Source organism: Dermacentor variabilis, chromosome 2, assembly GCF_050947875.1.
Source record: "Dermacentor variabilis isolate Ectoservices chromosome 2, ASM5094787v1, whole genome shotgun sequence".
In the NCBI taxonomy this organism is placed as follows: Eukaryota; Metazoa; Arthropoda; class Arachnida; order Ixodida; family Ixodidae; genus Dermacentor; species Dermacentor variabilis.
Window position 1 is genome coordinate 23,500,453 of NC_134569.1, and position 22,283 is coordinate 23,522,735.

The following is a 22,283-nucleotide window of genomic DNA, read 5'->3' on the forward strand; positions in this document are numbered from 1 at the left end:
TGCCCGAGACTCGAGAAATCTGCTCCGGGAAATCGGAAAGAAAACAAAGCTAGCCGCGGCTGGCACGTAGGCGGACGACGAGGCTCTGAGTAGCGAGGGACAACGTCGCGGGACGGCTTTCCAACCGAGCAGAATCTGCCGCGCAAACCAGCTAAGGGGTTTGTGTCCCCAGGCGTCACTGTGCCGCACTCGCTGTCCCCCCCCCCCCCCCCCCCCCCCGCCCCTGCGCGTGTGATCCCGCAGGGAGCGAAGGCGCTGCGGGAGCGCCGCTGCCTCGCCGATCAATACGGACCGAGAACTTCCAGCCACATTTCTCTCGCGGGAGCTGTCTCTCGCCCGTCTCCTAGCGTGTGCGCTTTCCTTTAAAACGTGTGCATGACACAGTCCAACTAAAGAGCTTACTTTGGGAGCAAGAATAAGTGATGGACTGCAGTAAGATGTGAGAATAAAAATATATTGCACATTAAGACAATTTTTCTTGGAAAAAAGGGGGAAAGAGAGAGGGAGGGAGGGAGGGAGTCGAGCTACACTGAGCACATGTACGAGTTAATGATAATACCTACGTGTATTGATCATTCTCAACGACTTCTTACTGTCCAACGTCATCCCGCGTAAATGGCTCTTGAAGCATGAAGCTCACCATAATGCTTGAGATTCGCCATTCTTTTTTTTTTTACGTTCTGCTTTTTTATCCTACAAGAAGAGAAAAAGCAGTGATGCGGTAACATTTATCTAAGCTTTCCGCTCACGGAATACATTCTTCTTTCCTTCCTTCACCGTACGTATATACAGTGAATGAAGGAAAGAAAAGTAATTCACCTAATTATAAAGACTGGCGAAAATGAAGTTTTTCCTCGTCCTCCTTCATTCACTGTAGTTGCCCTTTATGATTTCGGTAATGCGATGCACAATGTTCAACACTGTTTCATGCCCTAAAATGCGGTGTAGTAGTTTCAAGGCGTCAATTGATTTTCGTGCTTGCGTGATTGTGGCAACATGATGAACACCGCAGTCGCGCATTACGATTCGAACTCGACATGGTGCGTCTGAGCGTGCAGCCCGTTCGTGTGATACCTCCGTGCTTCCCAAAGCTTTGTACCCCCTACATACGCGCCGCTACCGACCCTGGTCTTTAACGCTGTTTTCCGTAACACATGTCGTGCTTTTTGTGCTGGCCGGTAATTCAGGCCGTGCTCCGCAGAGAATACGAGGCGCAAAGAAAAGAAAATTACTTCTTTTCTCGCACCCCCAATTTATTTAAGTGGTGAGCGTTTTACTCATCTCACTAGTTGCGATATATATTATATAACCCTGTATCCGCCATCCCATGAGCTATGATAATGTAATGCTCGTACCGAAAGCAATGCATAAGTAAGTAGGCATTAAGTATCTGACTATCGGAATTCGCCGAAGTTATGCAAATGGCAGTAAAAATAATTGTATTGAATGGCCTAGGCGAAAAAGCAACGTTTTGTCCAAGAAGTTTTGAGGAATATATATGAATTCTGTTTGAAACTTAAAGCAAGGCTAAATGTACTATGACAGCCTCATCTTAAGTATACCCTTGAAGGATAAAGAAAACATTTCAAACTTTTGGCGTAAGAAAAACACGCGATATGATAAGTTGCACTCGCCGCAGCATGACTCGTCAGCTTGGGTACGAAGTTAGAGTGAGAGGAAGACAGACGGAAGGACAGACAGACAAGTTTTCGCGTGCCATTCTTAGAGTCAGGATTTGCATTAGCGTAGTTCCGAAATCATCTATTGCAGCTAATTCAACCGGAAGTAAAAGTAGTGCGAATGGGCGGTAACTCTCTGTCCTGATTTCGGGATAATTGCTATTGCAGGTACATGGCAAGGATTCCCAGCGAAAAGCAAGTGACTGCGCTCCGACCTCTCTGAAGCTGCTTAGCTTCTCCTGGCGCTGGGTATTTCCGATGAACTTGTAATTATCAACTGTTATACTCAATCAAAGGGATGTTGGGCTAGTGAGTAGTGAATATAGCGAAAGCTTTGCAGCACTTCAGAAAAGGGACAACAGAAAAATGCGTCCCCTTTCCATAGTCCCTGTTCTAACGTTACCCGCCGTGGTTGCTCAGTGGCTATGGTGTTAGGCTGCTGAGCTCGAGGTCGCGGGATCGAATCCCGGCCGCGGCGGCCGCATTTCGATGGGGACGAAAACACCTGTCTACTTAGATTTAGGTGCACGTTAAAGAACCCCAGGTGGTCGAAATTTCCGGAGTCCTCCACTACGGCGTGCCTCATAATCAGAAAGTGGTTTTGGCACGTAAAACCCCATATTTTATTTTTTTTCTATTCTAACGCTCTACAATGCTTTTGTTGATCCATGTTGATGATCCGGGTGGTGCACAAGCTGACCAAGTAAAGAATGCTCAAAACTCTTAGCTTGTAAGGACTGTTTCCGACTGGCCAACTGCTTTCCCTAATTGTTTGGTACCACAATTATCCGATTTCTCGCCTTAAGAACTCGTATAGCGTATATGAAATGCCCACTGAACAAGTCAGGTGAGCCGAATTCACAAATTATTTTTCTTGCAAGAAGTGTTTGCAAGTGTCCGGCTGTTATATCGCTACTGAAATGGTCGTTGTCAAAATCGACAGGGCCTGTTCACACGAACTACAGCGTACGAAATGCTTCGTGAATGAGTGTCAAATGCCCGCGTTCACGAAAACAGTTAGCCCGCTAGAGCAATTCTTAGAACATGATCCGGTCGACCAGTCACAAACAGTTCTTCAGCACGCAAACATTTGCCAAATAAAGCTGTGTATAATGCAAGAAGGTCCTTGGTGAGAACGGCGGGAAAGGCAGGTTAGTATTATTAGGTTTGCATATATAAAACGATCATAGAGAGAAGAAATGAAAAGGGCTATAGATGGTACCCGTCACCAGGAAGGGCACAACGCATCCCTGCAATATGGAAGGAAGATGAGTTCAGACAAAGGAAATGCAAAAAAAAAAAAACGAAACGTGCGTGTACACGCGAGCACCATTACTTTATTTGTTCTATTATTATTGTTGTTACGAGCCACATTATCCTTCCATGACGGATTTCGCGGATGCATTCCACAACGACTCCGTCCTTTTCGTGGAGAGCAGCGTTGAATATCACTTCGGTGAACAGTAAATGAATGGTGCATGTTAGCTAATACAATAATTTAGACCCAACTCTGCAGGCTTTCAGTAAAGAATTCGCTATGGCTTTAATATTTAAGCTCGGCCTTTTTGACATATCGAGAAGGAGTTTCTGCCTGGCCGATAAAAAGGCAGCGCTGTAATATTGACGATATCGTGCTTGACCTGAGGAAGAAAAACGAGAGGAAAGACTCACTCCAGCCCTCGACTCTCGAATCGAGTGATGGTGCGAATAAGAGGACGTCACCGGGAAGTAAATGACACAATGCATCAGAAAAGACAAGCCTTGCGGATTAAGCCGCATTCAAAATCTACAAAAGCATAACAAGCATTGCAAGTTAGCCAGGAAATTACGAGGTGAAATTAAACTTGAACATCACGAATTAACGTTCCTTATGAGCACTGATGATCCGTGAGGGTGCAGCATAAATGTTATCGTATGAAGTAATAATTAGTTTCCATCTCTACTTAGGACATCGTATGCACGCATGTTATCCTAAGAGATACCTCCTGATCTTCTGTCGGCCCTTCGGAATATTTTATCTTGAGCTCCCGATTCACGTTATCTAAAGGCAGCTTCTCTAATCTTCTTACCGTCAGTGAAAATAAAATAAAGAGGAAAACGCCCCTCTTTTCTTTCTCTTGCCTCTCTTTTCTGTTCCTGCTTCGCTGGCAGTAATAAAATTTAGCTGAGCCGGTCGACCCTCGAACTTTGGAGGAGCGCGCCAGTGCCGAACAAAAGACCCCCCCCCCCCCCCCTTATCCTTCTCTCTCTTCTTTTGTTTTGCTCGCTTAACATGTTCAGATGCGACAAGAGAGACAAAGCTCGTTAATTGGTCGCACTATATCTGCACACTCACTGAAGACAGGACATGCAACCTAAGGGAAAACAAAGAGAGACCCTCCTAAACGCGAAATATTCTTAATAAAGAAGCGCACTAATACCCCGCCGGCTTCGCTAAACCCCGTGCATATAGCGCAAGAGCAAGCGTTAGGCGCAATTGGAGACAGAATTTACTCTCTTAAAAATGGCGCGTGAATGACGCTTACATGGCCATTCACGATGCAGACAGTCATAGCCTATCACAAAGTCTTCTTATAGGTGAAGGCGGCTTAGTGGATTCGCCCCACAATTCTGGCTTGAAACACAACAGCTTCCACGACACTGTGCGGTTTTACTGAAGTACAGCACACGCGAGCAGGCCGGTGCCGCACGCAGATAAACGAGTGCAGCCGGAACACACGAAAAGGGGGCCTCATGTTACGCAGACATGCTTGCAGGAGGAGCTGGAAACTGTGGTCAGTGTGTAGGAGATAAGCGACAGTGAAAGATTAAACAGTTACCTTTTGTTAGCGCTGCTTTCACTTTTTCGCGCAGGAAACGACAGGTAAGTAACAAGCGAGTTGACTTGCTCGCTTATGCATGCTTTTTTCATTATCATACGTGTAAAAAAGAAGGATCATTAGAAGTGGTTAGGTCTGAGTTAGCTGGTAGGCATTGTCACAGTGCTCGAAAGAGCGAATTTTACACCGTTCAGAAAGAAAAGAAGCAAAATAAACTAACCGATAACATTTTGAGCTCTTGCCTTGAACTTCACGAAAGCACTCATGATGTGTCGCTTCAGGACTTAACGAGACGTCGAGTTCTAACCAGAGCAGCTGCAACGTTATGAAAGCACATTTTGTGCGAGAGCTTTGTGCCTGTTTGTAGACACCAGTCAGACGAAAGGCGGTCAAATGAAGTTCGCCCGGAACTACTGATCCAATAGAAAGAAAAAAAGAAACATTACATGTACGCCAATGCACCATTCCTTAACAGACCATATTGTAGAATGGTGGATCAAATGAAAACGGAGTAGTGCTCAGAAAATGGTATGAACCATGCTTATTTAAACATAATATCCATGGACACTACGGGCACGCAATAAAAGAACGCTGTCAGCACTTCTCCATAATGGTACTCAACGTCAAACAAGGTAAAATATATGATACAATTCGATGTCCACAACTCCGAGAGTTCCGTTTTCAGTTGATCCACCTTTATTTATATATCGGAGTCATAAGTCCATCTGTAATCGAGGCATTCGTTATGGCAAATGTATCCTAAATATAAGTAAAAGAAGTGTTTCGTTAAACTGAACAAGCGGCGTTAGTGACGCTGCGCATAATCTTCTTTTGTAACAGGCAGTGTCTTTTTTTTTCTGTTTTGGCCAAATTAACTTACACAAGGCATTTGTGTCTCCAATGAGTCCTGCACAAAGAAAGTAGTCGTCAAACATGCGCAGTCTAAACAATAGCGATCGAAAACGCAGTTGTGCTCATGCGATTACAAAAATCTTTCATGCAAAAAACATTTACTGCGAAAACCTTTTGTAGACGTTGCGCACTGAGTTGGAAATTTGCTAGAAATTCTGATGATTTATTAATTGCTTCTGTGCAGAAGCGTTCCCGCGTCGACTTCCACTATTAGAATAGCAAGTCGAGAAGCAATAAAGAGAAATTGCCTTTGAATATTGATCAAACCATTTCAGTCTTTGCACAGACATCTCATTTTTCGACGCGAATTCTCTTGCTTGCCTAGAAAATCTATAACGTCGTCTGCCTTAGCGAGAGTAGACGACGTCACCCTCCTATCACACGTGGTCGAAGTGAAAACGAAACCAAGGAATATACTGGAACAAATTTTTGTTCAAAGATAAGATTTATTGAACGCATGGTAAAAAATTTGCACGAAAATTGTAGATATGTCCGACGTTCATTGAGAACTCGTGCCAGCAAGGTTCGTAATGTCAATATGTAGTGTTTTCTTTCTTCAAGGCAAAAAATAAATAAAAGAAGAAGAAAACGAGGTCTAACCTCCGCTAATTGCGATAAACTGTCAGGCAAGCACGTGGACACGAGAAGAAAAAGATGCATGTGCTTAGGACGGTGTAAGCCATGCTGTTGAAGTGAAGAAGTAAAAAAAGCCGTTCGCGAAGGCAGTGGCGTTGCCAGGGTTCCGTCTGTATATGCTGCGATATCGTTATTCTTGTCGCAGGATCTTCGAATTGTGACTTGCTTTAGTATACTCTTGAGATCCCGTATAAGGAATCATTCTTGTTTTTCCTTTCTTATTTTGGCACCTGTTTGTAGTCTCTTTAAATGTCAGGCTGTATGGCCCATTCACCTTCGCGGGTATGCACGCCATGATTTTAAGACTCAGCATCATCATCAACATCGGAAACCGCGTGCGAACGTGCAGAACGACCACCAAACGTCTTCGAAAGCCACGACCACTGCCGCTAGACGGCTTAACAGCTAGGCTTGAAAAAGCTGACGCCAATGGACAAACATGGGAGCACCTCATCAGAGCCATGCAGCTTTAGCGACTCGGGCGACCCACTTTCGGCGACCAGTACCAAATGGAACCCGTCATCCACGGACGCCACGTCTTGCAAGCGTGGTCGCCGGACTCCGCTCAAGGTACGGTTGGCCATTGGACCGTCGCGGTATGGTTCCAACGTAACTTACAACGACGGCGTCCGCAGCAGCGACCTCTTGCAGCCCACGGAATGCTCTTCGAGCCCCTTGGCAACGGAGACTACAGACGCGGAAGACTCATACGGGCAGCGCTCGGCTTACACCACGCAAGCCTCCGAGGCCGAGGGTATGCTCAGCGCGTACCAGCAGTGCATTAGGCTGTACGCTATGCAGCAGCAGCAGTTGCACCAGCAGCTGCAACAGCAGCGGCAGCAACAGCAGCAGTTGCCTGGACTCCAGTCGACTTACATCGATGAAGTGCCGGATCCAGAATTTCCACCGTATAAGTACCAGCCTCTCCAAGGAACAAACGCGCAGTCACTCGTTGGACATGGCGGACCTAATAGTACCACGCACTCAAGGTATGCCCCGTCCACCCCGCCCGCCACACCGAGACCCTCGAGCCCAGTTTACCAGCCAAGCTGTGCCTCTGACCTCTTTTCCCATTCCGGAGCAAAATCACCCGACACGCGGGAGTGGTCACATTCCGAACACCAAGCGCCTGCCGAAGTCGTCGCCGGAAGCGAAGTCTCGCCTGTCACGACGAGCGGACAGCAAGTGAACGTGCAGCCCGCGGCTTCTCTGCCATCGGCCACCGTGCTGAGCCAGGGCGCCGCCGGGGAGCTCACAGATATCGAGTGTCCGCCGAAACGGCAGGACGCAGTGGTAGAAGGCTCAAAAACCGGAGCTCCCCCGAACGACGGCGCCAGCGTTCGCGGATCGGCCCAAGCCGGCGTTACGGAGGGCGTCGCCGTCGACGGACTGCGGATTCTTCCGGCCAACCGAGAATGGCTGCTGTACCCGGTCGCGTTGCTGCTGCTCGGGGTAGCCATCGGCGTACTCACCATGGTCGTCGTGCCGTTCAGGAAGACTGCTCTCACTTTCCTGCAGCCGTCCACGTGCACGACACCGACGTGCATGCAGAATGCTTTTTACCTGAGCCACCTGCTTTCCTGGGACGACATGAGCCCGTGCGACGATTTTTACATGTTCGTGTGCCGCCGGTGGAGCAACCAGGCACCCGCAGCTTCCGAGGAGGAATCCCTCTCCTTTGACGACGACTACGCCGCAATTATAGAAGAAAAAATGTACGCCTTGCTAAAGAACGACTCCCAAGCGGGACGCCTTAACGTTCAGGCGCTGAGTACACTGCTAGATAAGTGCGTGGACGCCAAGCGCATCGACGACGACGGCTGGAACCCGTTCCTCGAGGTCCTGTTCAATATGTCTCTCGAAGGCTTCCCCCTGACCCCTCCCGTGCGCCGGAGTATGTCTGTATGGAAGCTGGCGGGAAAGCTGCTACGCCGTTCGGGCACAGCCGCCTTGCTGGACGTTAGTGTCGCCACTCAGCCGTCGACTTCCAGCCAAGAGGTCGTGACGGTGGGATTGCCGGAAGTGATAAGCACCGCAGAGGGCGTGGATGTCAACGAGCTCATTCGTTTCTACACCAACGCCGCCTTCGCTGCCGTCAATGCACTGCGTAAAGGTTTCGTTCCACCGGCTTACACCATGGATATCGCTAAGTTTGCCAGCGAGCTCGAGAGACTGTACGAGATGAGGGACACAGGTAACTTCAAGGTCGAGACTCTAGTCTCTCCGTCCCCATTGCTCGACTTCCTAACCGAAGCCCTGAATGGGCTCCCAATATTCAATGGAGCCGGTTCAGACATTCTCATCGTTTCCCCGGCATTTGTCAAGAAAACAATACAACTAGTCGAGAAGACCGAGCCTCACACGGTGATCAATTTCTTATGCGTGCGGTTCATGATTCAGACGTCAGCCTTCCTGCCAAGTTCCGGGCTGACGGAATTCTACGGCACGCTGGCTTACGGCAAACTGAGGTCCAGTGTGCCGCGCCAGAACCTGTGCGTTCGTGTTGTGGAGAGGACGCTGTCGCATCTCTTTCTTTACGGCTCGTTCACCGAACTCGCCCTGCACACCTCCGCCACGAAGTTCTCTGACCTTGTCATGGATATTGTAAAAGAATTCCTCCGCGGCATCGATGCATCTCCGTACTTCAACCACGCTTCAAGAGCAGCCATACGAACATTAGTATCCAAGACCCGCTTCAAGGTTCTAGGTCCGTCCTGGGTGAGGGACAAGAACGCCGTCGAGCGCTACGCCAAGAATGTCCCGATGTTCCGAAGTCAGCGACCGTTGGACGCCTACCTAGAGCTCTGCGAGTACGCCTTCGTCAACGTAATGTTGCGCGGCCCATCTCAGCGCTGGCCCCTGTCCGCGTTCTCCACCCGGTGCCGCTACGAGCTCAGCACCCGGAGCGTCTATGTGCCGGCGCTGCTTTTCAACGTCAGCTTGCCATTTGACAACAAGAACGCCGATGCGTTGCAGCTGCCGCGCGCCAGCACCCGCCTAAGCAGGTGTGCGCTTGATATCTTGATGCCGAAACATTATCTACGAGTCCCTAATTGGCATCTCGACAACTACACAATTAAATGTTAGCTAATTGTTTTTATTGACTAAGCGTGTGTCAGTGACTAAAATATTACTGGCGGTTTCTTAACAAGGCTTTAAACAGCATGCACTTGGTCTTATTCGCACAGTATAATCCACGTTTATCTTTATTAATACTTTTTTAAACAAGGTGCACGATAGATGGGACACTTCTTTCGTGACACAGCCGGCCAGACTCAGACCGCCTCGCCATGCAGGTGCCTGTTCGACATGCTGATCGCCGTGAGCAACCTCACCGGCCTCGTGAGCAATGACGACGACGCACCGGAGCAGTGGCTGAACCGCGAGACGAGGCTCAGACTGCGACAGGCAGAGCGCTGCTTCGAGGAGCGCGACGACGACCGGCAGTCGCTGAACGAGCTGCGCGACTTGCTCGCGGCGCAGGTCGCGCACGGACACTTCCGCCGCAGCGCCCAGACGTCGGGCGCGCTCCTCCCTCTGCGGCTGCCTCGCGGCGGCGACGAAGAGCCCGTGCTGAGCGAGGACCAGCTCTTCTTCGTCCACCTCGTGCTGCAGTCGTGCCACAAGCAGAGCGGCGACCAGAATATAGCCGGGCCGCACAGCGGCGTCGAGTGGAACGTGGCGCTGCGCAGTTACGCAAACTTCTCCGAGGCCTTCCAGTGCCAGCCGGGCGCCGCCATGAATCCGGGAAGGCAGTGCGTTTCCTGACTTACTGCCGCGCCGTGTCCACTAAATTTATGGGCGCCGGAGAAGCCTGCGAACAGCTGGACTTGTTTTTATTTAGAAAGGGAGAAAAAAAAAAGTTTTCACAGAAAAGCTTCGCATGACCAAGCAAGTTTCTCGACTTTATATATATTTGTCTCCTCACGACATTACGGGTCACACGCGGTCTCGTTACGTGAACCAAGATTTCTGTCCTTTTATTCGGAGATAACGAGTATTCTAATTCGCAATAAAGTTTAACACTATAACTGTTTTTAAAATCACATGCCAGCTGACCTTAACGTCGAATATATTCAGTGAAGGCAGCACGACAAAGGCCAATAGCATTTACGAACACAAGGGAAATGGCACGCTAGTCGGCCTAACTTACGCACACATAACTTGCCGTTGCTTGAACAGATGCTGATGGTAAGGGGGCTTTTCGAGACGAATAGCGGAGGCTCTTAAATCGTTCTGTAGTTTCAAAAAAAGACGGTTGTCCAAGGTTAAATAGGAGGCCGTCGAACGAGGCTGTTAGTGCCATCATTAAACGCGGAAGCAGCCTCCCGGCCTGTCCTCAAGCAATATCGACAAGATACGACATAACGACAAGTCACAGCCATGAGTCGTATACTGAGAGACGGAGAAAGAAAAGGCAAGGAGGTTAACAAGGTTACTAGATGCAGTTTCATATACATATAATGAATAGCAAAAAAGAACATGGAAACATAACCGGAAGTTTTGGCATAAGCTAAGGGGTTAAATGGCGACCGCTGCTAACAGCAGTGCTCATGTTTCTCGGTCTTTGAGTCTGTAGCCATATACGGCGAAGTTTACTACGTGGATAACTTCAAAAGTCGACAGAACAGCACGTAAGCACATGAGCCACACAAGTGAAAAGAAAGAATTAGAGAGAGCCTCCTAAATTTGTTCAGCAGACGATAAGAACTGCTGTCAGGTTGAGCGCACGTACGTATCAGATGTGCTCATCGCTCATCAGGATGAACGCCGATGTGGTCAGCTAACATTGGTGGCGGAGGAATTTAAAGGTGGCAAATCAGTTCTGCGGAAGCCTGCAAGGTGGCGAAAAGGACCCAAAAGGGAAAAATTGTCACCCGCGTTAATTGTAGCACGAAATTAGAGAAAAAAAGCCTGGGAGTTGAAGAAAACTTTGTCCTTTTTCGTCCTGAGATTCGCCCTGAAAGGCAAAAATACTTCTCCCTTTTATGGAGGAAAGGTGCCGCAAAAGCTACCGTTTCACACGTGTTAAGGGTCAGAGTGGCGCGGCCCCCTCGAACATCTGCACAAATATTGGCGACGCTCTGGACAAGGTATCATCGTCACCATGTATAGTAAAATCACAACAAAGAAAAAAAAGAAAAGAAGGGGAAAAGCGCCTTAGTGTGTAATTTGCGGAGGGAGCAGCAAATTACTATACTTCACAGACTAGACGTTCCGCATTGATGTTATAGCCAATACATTTAACACGGTCATATATATATATATATATATATATATATATATATATATATATATATATATATATATATATATATATATATATATATCTTAAAAAGCACTTGTAGACAATACGTCCACACAGCCAGAAGTGCGCTTAGGATTCCGGGTTCTTCCTCTATGAAAGTCTCCAAACAGTTCGACTGCGATAGGGCAACGGAAAGGAAAAGATATATGGCAAGGAAGAGAACTCTGCAATGCCCAGCTGCCACGCCTTGTCGCGTGGCAGCATGGTTGCGTTACCCGAACAGAGCCTCGTTATACCACATAAGACGTTTCCCTACAACACTCTCAACCTGCTTACCGCGATCCGACTCGAATGCGACGTGACGAACCGATCGAAGACCTGTTGCACTTCGTTTAACTCGCCTCAGAACGATCGGCTTTGGGAGCGCTCAGTCCCACCGAGAATGACCAGGAATTTGCATTGCTAATCCCCATGGTGATTCGCAATGCAGATTGCTTTCAGAAACGAACGAATTCGGCGCAAGTACAAACAGCCCATCGGTCATCCTTTCACTGCTCAGCAGAGGGGCGACGGCAAGAGCCACGTTGTCTTCATCGCTTCTCCTCATCAACGATAGGCGGACAATCCGAGCGAATGAGCTGGTGCTGACCTGGGCCAATCGGGATGCTTGGTGGTGGTGGTAGTGGTGGTAAATTATTGAAAAGGGGAAGGGGAAAGGGGGAGGTGGCTGAGGGATCGGGCTCAAGTAAGGCCCTGGGCCTGCTTGGCCTTCTCCGCCTGCAGTCCACCAGTTCAAGCTGTCCGTCGACGTCCCCGGAACTGAGCCAGGCTGTGCACTCAGTTTCGCTGCTGACGGGGGGATGAGAAAACGGGAGCGAGGTGCACTCTCACATTATGTGTGTAAGTGTCCCTGTTTGTGAACAGAGGCTACATAGGTCGCTTTCCTTCCCCCTGTGTTTTATTATGGTTCTTTGAGTGTGGGTATGTGTTTGTCTGGAGACGCCTAAACGCGACCGCTTGCGTTTTATCGAGTTGTTTGGCCAGTACTGGGAGCGCGCGACGCCTCAAGCGATGCCTATGGGCTATTTCGTGATAAGTCTCGCAGGGGTCCTCGTGTCTCTCCTCCTCGTTCACGCCGTCCGCATCCGCGGACGAGGCTCGGCGCGCGAGATCTCGAGCCAAACTGTGAGCCGACGCGTTGCCGGGCACAGTCGCGTGAGCGGGGGTCCACACGAGAGTTTTCAAGCCGCTTAGGGGGCGCCGCGTGGGTACATGGTACGCCTGTTCAGAAATTATACCGCGGACGAAATTGCCGATGGCCTGCTTGCAATCGCTGATGACGGTATTCACTTCCGCATGCATGACCATGGCAATCGCGGTTTCCTCCGCTTCCACCACTCAGCCAGCCGTGATTGTTGTCTGTCCTATCAATCCTCCGTTGTGATCCGCTACCACCGCGGTCATGAGGTCGCCGCGAGGGTGCCTCGCTGCGTCTGTGTAGACCACTCCACCTTGGTGTTCCATTCTGTGTGCGAACGATGAGCGTGTTGGGACTGACCAAAGATTAGGTTAGATCATTCTCTCACGCTTCGTCCACTTTGTTTCTTCAGTGTGCACTATAGGTATTGTCTACAAAAAAAAAAAAAGAAGTGGGGCATGCATTTCATTCGGATCACGTCGCGTCCTGTTTTGCTATTCATGATATAAGGTCATTTACCTACATGCCGATATTGTAGCGCACGAACTACGAAGCTAGTTCAGATCTCCAATACAGCTTTCGATTGCGACCAAGTGTCTTGGCTCAATCTCACTCACGAGTCTTACTTTTTATGCGCTACTTGTACTTCTCCAGTAATGCTCGGCAGACAGACCACCCCAAATTTCAAAATTATTTTCCGGGTGCCACGCGCGTTGTCCTTCACGTCTGCCATTACAACAGGCCTAAATTTACGCGCGCACACTGCTTAGTGAAGGCGGCTGTAACAGCTCAGAAACGGCACAGAGTCCTACGTTTCAAGCGTCCATTCTGTAATATGCCTTGTTGCAAACTGATTGTCTGTTTGTGTGCTTGCTAGCTTCATCATTGGTAAGTTCGCTTATTTGCTCACTTTACTTACTCGACATGGCCCAATTAGCCGACACGTCGGGTCAAAGACAGCTTTATATGTTCCTCTTCCGTTCGTTTGTTGTTGCGTGCTTATCGCAAATATTATACGCGTAAACAACAGAGCTCGCGCCCCAACTCGCGTAATGATAATGAAACAACGGTAGGCTGCGCCGAGGGGCGAGTCGCACAGGATCGATGCGAGACACGAGATGCATCACGAAGTGCCTCGTGGGAGCAGCGCAATTCGTTTATGGCATAACCCAGGCGCCTATGAACTTCGTTTGAGCCTCTGATTGGCTTCGATGGAGCGGGAGAAGCTCCGCCATCGATTGGCATCGATTGCGGACGCAAATTCAATGTTCGTGGGAACCCGTGCCACTCGAAATAACGGGTGACGTCGCCGACCGCCGCAGTGGTGTGTGGCATTTGTTCTTGTGACCAGGTGCACGCGCGTGTTAGTGACGCAGAAGTTCGCAAATCATATGGACACGTCAAACTCTATACCGTGTTCACCGGGTAGGTGTTGCAACCAAAAAGTGATGGGCGACATCCGAGAGGATTAATGTACATAGAACGTCCCAGCCTTGCAGAGTTAAATAACCATAGTTTATCGGTGTATAGATAACAACGCTACGTAGACCGCATGGGAAACGACAGTCGCGATACTTCGCGACATATTTTTTAGAAATAGACTGTCAGTACATATAGACATGCTGTGCGAGGCACTGACTGGCCTGGTGAGCAGCTGTATTATTATAATTTTTTTAATTAGGACTACTTGGCTTGTGCACGTGATATCTGTCTACTTGCCTACATTCAGGTAGGTGCCGAAGCTATGCGCTCATTTTGATACAGGACAGTAAAGAAAGGAACTAAACTCATTTTTATCGCAGTAATCATAACGAAAGTTTCACTTTACACTACAAAACCAATTTGGTTAAAATCAAGAGAAAAAGCTGTCTTTCAGCATGAAGCAGAAAGAAGTTATTACGCTAAATGAAGTTATCTGTAGTTTCAGTTCAAAGAAAATACGTGTGGTAAAAACAGAAAAAAAAATTCCTTCAAAGCTTTGTTCAATTATTTTTCTACAGTGATGTGGCATCGCATCGGAAGGGTGGTGGTCATGACTATTTCCCACCATGCTTCTGCGCAGGCAGGCGCGCACATGTAATACAACGCTCACGAGCGTTCCTTCATCAAACATGGTCATCAAGCGCGCTGCCGCATTATAAGCTGCAACAACAACAAGTGTTGAAAAAGCAGTCGCTATTATGTAATTTGACCAGGTGTTAGTAGACGGTCAAATATAAAGGGTGTTATAGCGCATTAATCCATTAATCCAGGCAAGCACCTGTCCGATTATGTGTCCCTGTCAACCTCTAATAATTACCTCTCTGAAAACGGTTCAATCAATGCAAAATAATAAGTAACAATGGTCAGCAAAAGCGTCAGAGTGAGTTAATTAACACTGGTCTACAAGCTGGCTAGTATTGTCCGCAACAACACAAGAAATGTGTTATTGTCGGCCCTGTGACGCTGCACCACGGTCAACCACCACAAAACGCGCTCTCAACAACAACCCGCCGTATGTTGTTCCCCAACACTTCGTTCACAGCCCCACCAGCATCACTCACAGCATAAAAACATGTCCGACAACCGATGGCTGCTGTGCCGCTCCATGTAACGGTTGTCCAATGAAAAGAACTGTGGGATGAGCTTGCTACTGCTGATTTTTTTTTTTTGTCGTTAAAACGGAAAACACGCTAATTAGCCGGTTCTCAGAAATGAGCCCGAATCTGCCGCGACGCTTTTCATCTGAGCCTAACTATATAAGCAGCACTCGTGGGTGCTCGCCAAATTGATTTACAGAGGACATCGAGACCCCCCAGGGTGGCGAGAGGGAAGATGACTGGTGCCAGAGATATGCGTGCCCTCGCCCTCTCCTGTCATGCGGAGAAGCCCACATCGTGCCGGACCGGCATCAGTATAGAGTGACGTGCCCCTGTTGTGCTTTCCTAAGTTTAGGGTACCTCAAAATAAACGCTCTTCGTCGCAAACCGCGTGTTTCGTAAAACCGGTTAATGAGCCGCATATAGGCCTGCACCCCGACCGTCCTTCTGCGATCTGGGCTCCTCGCAGCGCTGACTGCCACCGCTCGGCGAAGTGGAAAGGGTCCGAGGGACGCGCTCAATCGTAATGTATGGGAAGCCAGCGCCGTGCAACCGGTCAATAATTTTACTCGCTTGCGAATGAGTTCCCTTGTTTGCTCTTTTTCCCGCGGGAATACATGCTTTCACGAGCCGGCAGCCGCGCAGAAAATTAATGAGCGCACCAATGGTGCTCGTATAGGCCGAGAAGAAATTTGAACAGCCGCGACGGCCGCTGCATTGTAAAAATCCTGATTTAATGTTATGTTCGATGTTGTGTCGTTGAGATTTGTCATCTAGTTTTAATCACGGTTTCTTCGGTGTGTGCTTGCAAGGTATAAAAAAGCAAGCGTTTTGACTGTCATTGTGTTTCTCGCCATTGATCATAGATTATAATGCACAGTTACCGGCATGGCTTCTTGATAATGAAAACTCGATATCAATGTCACATATTTTGTAAAATATATTACCCTATTACGGGTACAAGGCCATATCAAACAGCCCTGACAACCCCTTTACATTTGCCGTTCATTATTAACTTAGAATATCAGTAAACGGAATCGTCGCTTAAACGGAACAGCAGCCTTGTGGCGGGTTGGTTTTGCATTAAAGCAGTGCAAAAAGAAAAAGAAAGAAACGCTCGTTAAGCGGAACCACATATTTTACAACTACGGGTAAACGGAACTAAAAATATCCACGAAAACGAAACTGAGTGGCCGATTTCCGACGCATCGTGAGAAGTGTCACTGTTTTTGCGTTTCCTCGTTATGCTTTCTCGCCAGTTCTCCACGTACTTGCATAGGCGGCTTTTGCCGGCGTTTGTTGGTACCGAGGCTAATGTGGCTCTACCGTGGCTGGCTGTGCTTTCTGTTTTGTTGGCAATGTCGGTGAGCTGTGAGTTGGCTTAGCGTTTCGATTGAATTCTGGCATTTTACGTGCCAGAACCACGATTTCATTCTGAGGCACGCTGTAGTGGGGAACTCCGGATTAATTTTGACCACAAGGGGATCTTTAACGTGCCCCCAATACGCGGGGCACGGACGTTTTTACATTTCTGCACTTCGGGCCCATCGGAATGCGGCCGCCGCGGCTGGCATTTGATCCCGCCACCTCGTGCTTAGCAGCGCAACACCATAGCCGCTAAACCACCGCGGCTTAGCGTTTCCAATGGCGGCAAAGGAACGCTTGCATAATGCGCTCCCGTTGTAGACTAAGATCACAGTTATCGATGACCTCGAAAGGCGCTCTTGCACTAAAATGGCTACTACTTTTTTTTTTTTTTAGAAGCGAATATTTTCTTTGCGAACCTCTCCGGGTGTCGTGACCGTGGGGGCTGCGGCCCGACTATTCTCTTGCGCAGCTCATCGCTAACCACTCTAACCGACTGGGAGGCAGACCTTAAAAGCGGCGACCTCTCAGAGCAACTACGGGCTGTCCAGAGGGCCTGCGACAGGGCAGAGGACCACGATCTTCCTACCCCGTCGTGGGTGCGGTCCGCGACGGCTACGGGGACTCCCTGAAAAGGGAGGTACCCTAACACTGTTCCTCAGGACCATTAGTAAAGTTCTTTCTCTGTCCGTCTCTTGCTGAATAGGCCAACCAATCACAGTGGAGTAAGCGCGCCGCGCGCGACGCTGGGATCCTTGCACCAGCGCCAGACGGCGCTCGCCTCCACGCATCCGTGGCGGTGGTGGCGGTGGCCTTGCAGAGAAAAGAAAAAAAGTACCAGAAAGCTCGCCCTCGCGGATCCGCGGCGGCAGCATTGCATTAGCCTCTCCACAATGCCTGAATAAAAGCCTTCCGTGACACTTTGTGCCGTCATTCAAAAAACACAAAGTCGTGTGTCGACTCTTTATGCTCTCACACGAAGCTTCGCTGTATATACGTGCCAACTCGTTGGATCTGCCGTATTTTTTTAAGTAAATAATTTTTCTTCTTTCTGTATTTAAATTATGTGCTGCTAGCTCTAGTCAGCGGCTGCGTGCAAAGGGCAGCATTGCAAGAAGCTTTATGTTAAGCCCTGTTACACATATTGTATGCTGTTGGTAATATATATACCCATTTCAAAAGAACCTCTTGAGCACATATTGAGCTCAATATCTCAATGAATGGAACTCCTGATAAATGGAACTTATTTCCCTAGTTCCTAGAGGTTCCGCTTAAAGACAGTCGACCTTGCGAAAGCAATTACACTGTTACCCCAGGCGAATTTTCACCATCGGCGTCGCCGTGAGGTTCTTTATGATGTTCAGGTGAGGTAAGTTCCTATCGCACCCCGCTGGCCGTATGCTGTGGGCGTCAGTCCTGGCAAAGCGAGGTGCCATGACTTACACCGCGGTATCGAGAAAGCCACAGCGTGCAGTGACCATGCCTGAGGATGTGCTTCAGAAGAACATCACTTGCAGAGGCCACTTAATATCTGCATTTTCTTAGCCCCGCTGACCGAAAAGAAAACAGTCCGGACCGCACAGAGCAGCCGGTATATTGCAAGCGACGTAATCCGAAGCCTGCACTAGCGACATAGGTCAAGTAGAGGCTGTCTTGCAATACTTAACCACGCCCTCAAGTCAACAAGCCAAGACAGCACTCAGCGTACGTATTCAGAATGCAACAAACAAGCAAAATGCAACAACAAGCAAAATGTCGCACTCTGTACCTAATGCTTTAACGCCGTTGCGGCGTGGCGAGCCTCGTCGGTAAACACGTGTGTTTGCGCAGCAGGGAAGGGCGGGGGGAGGGCGAGTTCCGTTTATTAAAAATGGATTTAGGCTTGCCGCTGCCCCGAGCCGCTTGTAGGATTATCTATACATGTCCGTGGCGGGAATTAATAGTGCGATTGGGCTGTGATTAGGCTCTTCTGTTTCGAAACATTGCATGCAGATTTCTGTAATATCCAGAAATGGGGGGGGGAGGGGGGAAGGGACTCGTTACGCTTAGCGCATGGCTTCCTGCAGTTAAGGAGAATTGCGATGTGTAGATGTCGTTGGCATTGCTGATTACAAGGTGACGTACGCACTTAGTAATCGATTGGCAAACACATTTTAGCGATTGCTTTTTCTGTTTGTTATTTTTCTTGCCGGTTTTGCAAAGAGGTTCAGTTATCTCTACAGACATACATGTATATATTTGTAGATAATACATTCTTGATTGCGGCAAGCCAACTGCTATAACAAAAGAAGTAAGAAAATTGGGGCAGAAACTCCCCACTCGGGAATGGTCATATAGTGCGTAGCATTCTTTGGGATCATTGCTTATGCGGCTTATACCCCAGTCACACGGGCACTTTCAAAGTCCTTTGAGGTTAAGGAGCATTGAGCTTTCAAAGGCCCATTAGTTCAAGGGAGATGTGTCGGTGCTACACGGTCTCCAGATGGTCTCCGTTGAAGCTTTTAACAGAAACCGCAACGTATCCTTAGCGCTGCCATCGCCTCGTAAGTAATAAAAAAAATATGGCTCAAATGCGTCTGATAATAAATTTATGTATATTTTTTCAGCAATATTTATTTTTTTTAATACATAGAAACATCAAAACAAAATGCACGCGCAGTAAAGGCATTACTTTACCAAATACAGACGTATTTATTGTAATGATGGCCACCATGTGTGCCGCTTCGTATACCGCATGTTGGCGTCGATTCTTCGTTGTTGCCCTTGCTTCAGTTCGTTAGGTTTAGTGTTCTCGCCTGTTTTCAAAGCAACGATTGTGAAGATGAGCTACGACGCTGAAGATGCGCGAAAAAAGTATGAAATAGCACTGGCGATTGCTGCAGTGGCATCGTTAGAAATGGACGTCGAGGCGTCAAGCAAAAAGGTGCGCGATATACGGCGGCGTCTCATCGCCAACAACTGCCTGTTGACGGCGCTCGCTTCATCGCGACGCGCAGTTCAGCGACGGGTCTGGGCCTATCGTCGCCATGAACAATGGTTCGAGAAAACGCTACCAAACCTTGGCAGCCGGCATTTCAAGCAGTCTTTCCGGGTATCAGAAACGACGTTCAGATACTTGGTTGACGTCTGCCGGCCAGCAATGCAACGGCAAGCGACCAACATGCGCGAGTGCGTCGCCCTAGAAAAGCGTGTGGCGGTGAGCTTGTATAAGCTGTGCTCGTGCGCGGAGGACAGGGCAATAGCAGACATCTTTGGCATTGGTCGTTCTACCGTGAACGTGATCTACAGGGAATTTTGTGCGACTGTTGTTGCCACCCTCGAGAAGGAATGGGTCACAATGCCTTCACCGGACGACATGCCAGCGCACATAAAAGAATTTCAGGCAGTGTGTGACTTTCCGCAAGGCGTCGGGGCCCTGGACGGCTGTCACATACCAGTATCGCCGCCAAAGGAGCACGCAAGTGATTACTACAACTACAAAGGCTGGTAAGTATCTCTCTCTAGGTCGTTTTGTTGTCGTTGACGTGATGAATAATTATGGCTGTAGTTGATGAAAACGTTTCACCAAATTGAAGGACTAACATTTAACATTGCCTTCGTTAAATGTTTTCAAAGCAATTAAAAGATAAATGCTAGGCTTGCTGCGCGTTTCGACATTTCACCAGTCATAACGCTCGTTCTTAGTGGTGCACTATGACCTGTGTAAGTGTAATTCGTTGCTCTTTATTTTCTTGTGCTATGTAACTTAATAGTTATGACGTTGTTCTTTGCAGGTACAGCATCATATTGCTCGCCATGGTCGACCATAAGTACCGGTTCAGGTACGTGAACGTCGGTTCACCAGGGCGCTGTCACGATGCGTATGTGTACCGCCAGTCAGTATTGGCCGATATGGTTGAGGGACCCTTGTTCCAAGCCCCAACAGCAACAATCAGCGGAGTTGTGGTACCACCGTTGATCCTGTGCGACCAGGCGTTTCCGCTGACTTCTAACCTGATGAAACCCTTCAAGAGCTTTGGAGAGAACGATCGGCACAGGTCGTACAACTATAATTTATCAAGGTCCCGAAGGATTGTTGAAAACGCGTTCGGGAGGCTCAAAGCTCGATTTAGGCTGGTTCTGAAGAAAATGGACGCCGACATTACGAATGTGCCAATGATCGTAAGGGCCTGTTGTGTGCTCCACAACATATGTGAACACTTTTCAGACTCTCTTTCACAGCAGTGGCTGCAAGAGTCTGATATTGAAAGTATGGTGTATGTGCAACCTGAACATTCTACAGATGTGCAAGTTGGAAGCGGACCAGATGTTCGAGGAGCCCTCGTTGAATATTACCGCGAGCGTGAAGGCCACCAAAGTTTGTGATGCAGGGCTGTGTTCAGTTTGCTGCGTTGCTCTTCATTGTCCACTTGTATGCATACATATCCACGTGTTTTTGTTTCCCCCTTTGAATTCTCTGTGAAATAGAAAAGCAGTTTCTAAGTCAAAATAGCTACATCACTGAATAACAGCATGTTAGTGGGGTCATCATGTTGCTTCACAAGTTATCTTTATCACAGAAACAACAAAATTGCCTGCATGATTATATGCATTACAGTGATGCGAAATAGTATCAAATATTTTGCAGGCCTTTTATCAACATTTTCTGTAGGCTCATAATAGCTGTTACCTTCAGTCAAACTAACAATTCCACAGTAAATAGCCAATTATAGGAGCTGCTGAACAGCTCCCCGTTATGTCTCTTGCATCTAGCAACTGGTATGTCACACACAATCATGATCCTCATACAATACTTTTTTCTTTTGTAGCAGAGAAAGTAGGAAAATTAATTTGAAAGCTGAATGACTTATCTTACACTGTTCAGTCACTGACCTTACAATGCAATAACAGTGCAAGACCAGATGTTTTTACACACTGCAAAAGTGCAAACCAGCATTTATAGGCAGACTGCACTACAACACAGATCACCTTTAAGCTCTCCTAGCACATGTAAACATAGTGGGTAGCAGGTGGCGGCTCTGCTGTAGCACAGCCAATAGTTCCGACAAACAATTACGTCTTGTAACATTTATTCAACTGCCATTTTTGTTTAATGAACTAGCAGTTCTGTATCAATATGACAGGAGACTGGACTGATTGAAAACATGTTTTGTGGTCCCTTTTGTACATGTGCGTTGCTGATGTGCGCCAGCTGATGCTGGCACTTTGTATCACAATATATAAGGTTTGTCTGGGAAGTAGTAGCACTGATTTTTTTCCCACCACAACGTGGTGAAGGAGGAAGATGTTATTGCACTGGTTGGGTGGTGGGGGTCTTAGCTACGGTTGCGCCAGTCGTCTGCAAGCCTTCAGGGAGTGTAGATAGAGCTTAAGCTGAACCACTTTAAAAGTGCATCGTCATCTGCAGAATGAATCGTCTGTTAGAGCAGCGTTACGTAGTGAAGTTTTGCATCAAACTGCATAACTGTGAGTGAGACCCATTGCATAATGAAGTGCGTTTGAGTGGCACAATTTGTTTCAGGAGGGATGAGAGCAAGGGGGGGGGGGGGGGTGTAGCGAGGAAGCTGAAGAGCATTTCAGTTTCTGCGTTCCAGTGAGCCTTCAGTGATTGGCAAAGTCGCTGAAAATGCTGCGTTGATGCAGACCGGGCATATTTTGCTAAGTATTAAGTCGATGTGTCAAAATTGTGAATACATTTTTTTTTAGTTCAGTCCTACTACTTTCTGGAGAAGCCCTGCATGTACACAATAGAAAACATCTATTAAGAATGCTTCTGTACTACTAAAGAATTCCAGCATCATGCACAACCTGCAGCCCTGAGGCTGTAAGCTGAGCAACAGCTGCATC

General features: G+C 48.1%; 2 protein-coding genes across 3 annotated transcripts in view; one reads left to right on the forward strand and one right to left on the reverse strand.

Annotated features, from left to right (window-relative positions):
- The window catches only part of LOC142571513 (high affinity cAMP-specific and IBMX-insensitive 3',5'-cyclic phosphodiesterase 8B-like), a 403,386-nt gene that overhangs the window by 188,913 nt on the left and 192,190 nt on the right, over window positions 1–22,283 (reverse strand). The window lies entirely within an intron of this gene.
- On the forward strand, window positions 19,059–21,981 carry LOC142571511 (uncharacterized). Its single transcript, XM_075679925.1, has 2 exons — window positions 19,059–19,922; window positions 20,210–21,981. Exons 1-2 carry the CDS (start codon window positions 19,171–19,173, stop codon window positions 20,799–20,801), a joined length of 1,344 nt encoding a protein of 447 aa, XP_075536040.1. The 5' UTR covers window positions 19,059–19,170; the 3' UTR covers window positions 20,802–21,981.